The 7007-nt window shown below is 48.9% G+C and overlaps 1 protein-coding gene across 1 annotated transcript; it reads right to left on the reverse strand.

Annotated features, from left to right (window-relative positions):
* Window positions 1-778: 778 nt before the first annotated feature.
* LOC115080878 (uroplakin-2-like) lies at window positions 779-6692 on the reverse strand. Its single transcript, XM_029585338.1, has 5 exons — window positions 6535-6692; window positions 5282-5440; window positions 4942-5107; window positions 4462-4538; window positions 779-1092 (listed from the first exon to the last, which is right to left on the reverse strand). The coding sequence occupies exons 1-5, from the start codon at window positions 6620-6622 to the stop codon at window positions 950-952; spliced, it is 633 nt and encodes a 210-aa protein (XP_029441198.1). The 5' UTR covers window positions 6623-6692; the 3' UTR covers window positions 779-949.
* Between the last annotated feature and the right edge of the window lie 315 nt (window positions 6693-7007).

Below are 7007 nucleotides of genomic sequence, written 5' to 3' on the forward strand. Positions count from 1 at the left end.
ACAGGCTTCAAGCCCCCAGCCACGGGAGATAGCATCCATCATAAGGCAGCTGAGCCTGCTGACTGGAGGTGGGAGTCACCCTTGAAGGAGCAGGACCAAGGGTCTTAGGTATTGGCCTATAGTCCCAAGAGGGAGTAGACTGTCTGGTGGGAAGATAGGAGTTGAGTGGTTGGTTTGTTGCAAGATTAATATTGTGTTCTTGTACTACTGTAATTGTATTCTCATAATCCACTGGGGCCTAAAGGAAAGGGCAGCAGTTGAGAGTCCCCTGCTAGGGGTGTGAGAAAATGTAGGCTCTGGGTGGGTTTGACCCCCAGCCGATGGCTCTTACACAGAGATTAGAGAGCCAGCTCACTTTAATGTTTGCTTTTAGAACACCACTTCCAGGGGGGATAATGTGTATTCCCTGCTGCTGTTACCTCAGACCCTTAACGCCTGCTGTAACTAGCAACTGTGCCCCTCACCCCACTGGCGGCATGAAGGACAGAAAGTAGAAGACATACAACTCCCTCTATGCCTGGCAGAGGATAACAGCCCTAGGGGCCAGTGGCTACCTCCCACAACACTGTGCTGGCCTACAGGCCATCTTTACACCTGAAGAGGCAGCGTGGCAACAGAAGCCAGCCCTTGAGTGGAAGTAGGTAGTGAGCTGCTACAGAGGGTGGTAGGTACTCTTACATATCCTTCCTGTCCATGCTAGGGAAGAGGTGTAAGATTTTATGTACAACTACAGCTTAAATCATGGTCCAGCCAACACAGAATGCTTTGAGAAGCCAAGATGAGTTAAAACAAAACCTTTATTTCTTTAAATGACTGTTATAAAAGTACCAGGCGCTGATCATTGGAAGAGCCCCCTACCCACAACAGGCAAGTTTCCATGTTCTCTTCTTGTAGGATGATTCACCTTCGGGTCAGTCCATGTCCAGGCTTGTTTCCAGCAGCACTCCACTCAGTGATGGCCAAGCCCCAGTGCCACCCCCAGGCCGAGCAGCAGCAGGGACATGGCAATGCTGAGAAGAACTGTGATCACCACCATGCCACCTGAGCGCCCTTCCAGCGTAGGCTTCATATCCCGGCCACTTTGTGGCATGTCTGCAAGAAAGAGTTAGAAGGGTTACAGGAGTATGAGGAAGGTTCAACTGTGCATAGGCTGCCCTGCCACCTCCCATGGTTAAGGAGTTTCTGGATCAATAACTGCCCCCAAAAGCATGGGTATTTAGCTTCTGATCTCAGTGTTGAGGAGTGGTATAGGAGAGTAGTCCCTATTGCCTTGGAGAAGCTTTCCTACCAGGGGCCCTGCTATCTCCATGAGGCAGGAAGCAGTCCTGCCTCAAGGTGAGCTGAGACCTATCCTCAGTGTGAAGACAACCAAGGGCCATGTGCCCAGGAGGGAAGGTAGGTGGGGTGGATTGCCTACCTGGTGCACCTCTAAAGTCTCATCTGTGCTACACAATAGTACTGGGAGGAGCTGGCTGCTACCCACATGTACCACAACATAGGGAGGTAGGTTCTAGAAGCCAAATTTAGGCTCCTGGGTAGAAAGCAGACATCCAGGTTAGCATTCTCTAAAATTCTCCCCAGTGGCAGGTTGAGCTCTGGAGTCAGTGTGGCTAAGAGGGTTTTAGATGTTAGGAGCTAGGCTTCACGTTAGAGTGGAAGCTGGAACTAACTTTTAAAAAAGAAAAAGAGTGGTAGTAGCACAGCTTAAGCTAGACAGGGGAAGCTGACAGTTGCTCAGTATCCTTCAGACCATGCACTTCTAACAAGTTAAGGAATCCCAGTAGAAAGATTGCAATAAGTGCCAGTGTAGAAAGATTCCAAGTTACCCCTGTCAACTGATGAGCAGATTGTTAAACACTGTAATGGCTGTAGCCCAATGCTAGAAGGCAAAAAAAAAAAAGTTTGTGTAGCACTGGATAAAGAGTTAGATCTAATTGCCATTTAAAAGTGTTTATCCCACCACACTGCAGAACTCTGGTTACAAGCCTACACAAATGAGTAACAAGGATACCCCAATGATTAAGATTAGAGACATTAAAATGTCTCTCTAGTTAACCCTCAAGATCCTGCTGCCCTACAGCACCACTATTAAATGCAGCAGAAGACAGGCAGCCTTTAAGAGTTTGACACAGGTAATCCTGTTCTTTGTTAAAGATTTATGGGATCTTGTTCAAGCACAGAACCAGCAACAGGTCAATATTTCAGCCTGACAAGCTGTTGGGATGCAGACTAACAGGGAAGCCAGTTAGTAAGTAGTCAGATGCTGGAAGACTGGGGTAAAGCCCATTAGGACACAAGTGTTAATTAAGACTTCATGTGCCAAGGGACTGGAAGCCAGTGGAGTCATACATGCAGGAGTAATGAGGACTGAGAACAGAGGTGACTAGTAATCAGCCAAGCTGCAGAGTTTTGTATTAATTGGAGCAGCTTCGGCTATGATTTAGGTAAAAGCCCAAGTAGAATCACAGTAGAGGTGAGAGGTCTGTCATGATCTGAAGTCTAATAACTAAGAATTGACAGAGCTGAAACTTGAAAAATGAGGACAGTGCTAGAGATTGGGTTGAGGGAGAGCCGACAGTCAAGTCTGCATACCCACATCTCGCTATATTCGCACCAGCAACATGCACACTGCTCAGAAATACCAGCAATGGTAGTTTGAGATAATCTGATCTGTCTTGCTGCGATTAAGGACTATGTTGTCTATTAGAGAGGAGACAATGTTTAGTCACAGTACAGCCACGGACACCAGCAAGGGAGAAACCAGAAGCTATGCCATCTACATACAACCTAAAGGTCCAGGCCTGACCAAGACAGACCACATAGTGGCAGCAGACCAGTTGATTAGAAGTGCAGATCCCTGTGGGAGTCTGGTAGTTAACTGAACAGATTGTGAACCATTACCACCTTCAAGACTTCTGCATCAATATCCAGTGATTTGCGATATCCTGGCAGAAGGATAGATTTCACAGGCTGCTGTTAAATCTAGCAGCACTAGCACATAGTGTGCTTGAAGGCTTTCCTTACAAATATCCAAAACATGAAACCTGGGAGGATAACCAATGACAGATACCAGAGTACAAGCTACATTGCTATGAGAATGCCACCTCCTCACCTTAATCCATGTCAGAGTTCTGCAGGAAACAAAATGCAATCTTGAATCTTTATGGATAGAAATTCCAGGTGATGAGGTGAGTAAAGTAGTAATGGGGGTGTATTACCATCCACCTGGCCACACCATGAAATGCTAAATTAGGGAAGCTAACAGTCAGCAGCACAGTAATGGGTGACTTTAGTTACCCCAGTATTGACTGGGTAAATGCCACATCAAGATATAAGGAGGTGAAGTTCCTAGATGAAATAAATGAATGCCTCATGTAGCAGTGAGAGGGGAAACTATTTTAGACCAAGTCCTTAGTGGAACACAGGATTTGGTGTGAGGTAACACTGATCACATCAAGTTTGACTTATATAGCAGAATTAGAAAAGGGATGGAGCAATTCCTCTATTAACAAAGGCTAAAGAGGTTAGGACTCTCCAGCTTGGAGGAGAGATACAATAGAGATCTATCAAGTGAGGGGAATGGAACAAGTAAACATTAAGCAGTTTTTCACTCTTTCAAAAGTAGTGAAACTTAAATGGACACAAGTTACTAGGTAATATATTCAGCTTTGAATATATTTACTCCAATGCATAATTAGATTCTGGAATTCATTGCCAGAGGATGTGGTGGAAGCTATTCGTGCAGCTGCATTTAAAAGAGGTTTGCATGAGTTCCTGGAAGAATCCACAAACCATTAAGGTGGAGTTGCAAAAATCTTCTTTATCCCTGGGATAAAGCAGCATGGAAATTTCTACCCCTTGGGATCCTGCCAGGTACTTGTGACTTGGATTGGCCATGGTTGGCATCAGTATGAAGTGTTTCTGCCCTCCCCATCCCCAATAAGGTTATTTCAGGGGGAAAAAAGGATGTGCGATAGAGAACCCCCTGTCAGGGGTTCTCTATCGCACATCCTGACCAAATAACCTCACTGGATGAGGCGAGGCAAGTTATGGCCCAATGACTTGAGCCACTACATCCATTGTGGGGGGGGGGACCCTAAGCACCCAGAGATGCCCCCCCCCCCCCCCAACACCTCCACCATTCTGGGAGACTAGCATGCCATGCCCCCTTAATCCCAGGGGGGGGGGGGGAAGCAGCCCCACTTCTGAAGGTGGGGTTGGTTTACAGAGGTGCGGAAAGCCCATTAGAACAGTGGCTCAGTCCAGATTCCTGGGATATCCACCATGAATGTGTGGGAAAGACCTTGCTTGAGTCGTCTCCCCCCCCCCCCCCCCCATTGCAGATATCCTGAAAAATCAGACTAGGTGTGCCCCAAAGAGCCACTGCCTTAGTCCCACCACTGAAATCCCAGGGGCTCCCCACCCTCAGAACGAGAGCCATCTGACCATCCCAGCTCTCACCTCTGGTCTGGAAGGACTGGGACCAGTTCGACGCAGCCATCTGCGCCTTGGCACGGTTATACAGGACATAGCGCACCCTGTCAGAAATAAGAATTAGTGAGGGGGTGTGGGAAGGACAGACAGCTAAACAGATACCTAGCTGGAGGAGGAAAAGGCTGCTCCCGATGAGTCACTAGCACCAGAGGAAGATGTCTCCAGTACCATGCCAAGAGGCCAGGCCTGTCTCCCAGAGCCATCCAGCACCAGCTTCCCAGCCTGGAGCGGCACCTTTGAGGCAGTGCCCGTTGCCTTAACGTGCAACGGCATAGGGAAACCAGGACAGTCACTTACACTTCCTGCAGAGGGGACGTGGCTGCTTACACCTGCTATTGTTTGGCCTGGAGAGAAAGCCACAGCATCCAATAAGCGTCAGGAGGTGCAGACACACACAGAGCATGGATAAGGGGGATAGGGTGGAAGATCCAGAAGCAGGTCACCCACCTATAGCTGTACCCAGGGAGGACACTCCTGACCAGACTGTCATTCAGGGATACGATGCTGGGTCCCATCTGATAAGCAAACTCCAGGACAGCAGCAGGCTCCTGGAACATGGGACTGCAAGGGGGTACCTGGTAGCTTTGGGGGAGTTTGTAGGTCTCGTTGTCACCTAATGAAGGAAAAAAAAAATAAAAAAAGTTAGCTGCAGCACCAAACCTTTAACATTAGGTTCTTGATTTGTGCAGAAGCAGCCACTTCACCCAGGGCCAGGAAAGTAGACTCAGGCCACTGATTCCCCCCCCAGTCACAGTAACCACTCTTGTACAGCACCTCCCGACGTTACCTGCCAACCTCACTTGTACTTCAATGGCCGCAGTGCGCCTGTCCATCTGGCTTGGATCCACAGTGTCCATCAGCCACTTCTCATAGAAGCAGTAAGCAGGCCGCAGCCAGAGGAGAGTGGAGAGACGGCTGTCCCTGGCATACAGGGTAACTGGATAATCTGAGGGCAAAGGAAAATAAATCCACCCTCAGCTGACTCAGGGCACAAACCCCACCCACTACTAGAGGTCCTGTACATCCTCCCAAGGACAGGAACCCAGAGAGGAGCGAGGATACACAGCCAGAGAAGACATCCCATAAAATGTCACCGGACGAGATCCTGCCATGCCACAACCTGTACACAGAAAGGCGCAAGGTGGCACAGGTCAGCCACTGGACACTGCAGGCACTATAGCATCTCTGTACCAGAAAAGCACCAGGATCACAATCCTGAGTGAATGAAGACAGGAAAGAGAGACCCCCACCCCTCAACCACGAGCTGCAATCAGACCAAGAAAAGTGCAGAAAGAAAGAAATAGTCCCCAGTTGCATTGGACCCCACCAGCACATCTCTTTATATATTTCTTTATAAGTGTTCAATGTATTAGACTAAGGAATCATATTTCCTGCTTATTCTGTTTCATTGTAAACCAGTTTGATTTGCATTTTATGCAAGAAATTCAGTATATAAAAATTAAAAATAAATAAATCTCAACCCCCTCACCTGTGCATTCACTCTGTGAGCACCAGAAGGAGGCGCTCTTTAGCCCTGAACAAGCATTAAATAAGGAACCAGCAGTGCATTTGAGCACAAGAGCAGACGCACCATGCCCTGGCTTACACAGGAGGTGCATTTCTTTAGAGAAGGGAAGACGTGAACCCATGTGGAGATGCTACCCTATGTGCTCCTCCGCTATAACAAGACAGCAGAAAGAGACCCCCACAGCCTGGCCACCCTGCCCAGTCAACACCATTGTAGGCAGCATCATGGACAGGACCCCTTCCCCCACAGGAAGGGTGTGGGTGGCTTTCAGACCAGGCCCCTCGGACTCTCAGTCAGCACAGAGAGTACCCTATGCAACTGGGGGGGGGGGGGGGGGGACAGGGTTACTGGCACATACAGGAAGCAAGAGGCTAGGAAACAGGAACACCAGGCACCAAGTCGTTCCCTCAGGGAGGGCAAATCGAGGAAACAAGCCCAGCCATGACGTGGAGCAAGACAAGCCCAGGGCAGCAACCTAGCCAAGCACGACGGGACTGGAGGAAGCCACTTACCCACAAGTTCCACATTTTCACAAAAAAACCATCCAAGGCAACCGACAAAGAGGACCCCCACCCAAGCAGAACCCAGAGTCCGCGCCATTCCCAGACCGGAGAGGAAAAGAGGACTCTAGGGAAGGGGCCCAGCAGCTGCTTTAATGAGGTGAGGGCAGATCAGTTACACCTGAGCACAAGAGGTGGAGCTGGGATGGGAAAAAGGGGAGAGAGAATTTAAAGAGATCACCAGCGCCCTAGAGGGTCAAACTCACGGGCGCCCCCTCCAGGCCAGAGGTGCCTCCATCTTCACAAGAGATTTCCCCTCATTCACATCTCCCCCAAGCGCTCTCTGTGGCGTCTTCACCCTGATTTTCCATTTGGGTGATCCACACCAGACCAGACTTCGCTCTGATATCTAACCCAGGCTGATTTTTTTCAGAATTCAGCTTGCAGGAAGTTCGGTCGATAATGAAATTCAGATTTCTCTTGTT

Source organism: Rhinatrema bivittatum, chromosome 19, assembly GCF_901001135.1.
Source record: "Rhinatrema bivittatum chromosome 19, aRhiBiv1.1, whole genome shotgun sequence".
NCBI lineage: Eukaryota > Metazoa > Chordata > Amphibia > Gymnophiona > Rhinatrematidae > Rhinatrema > Rhinatrema bivittatum.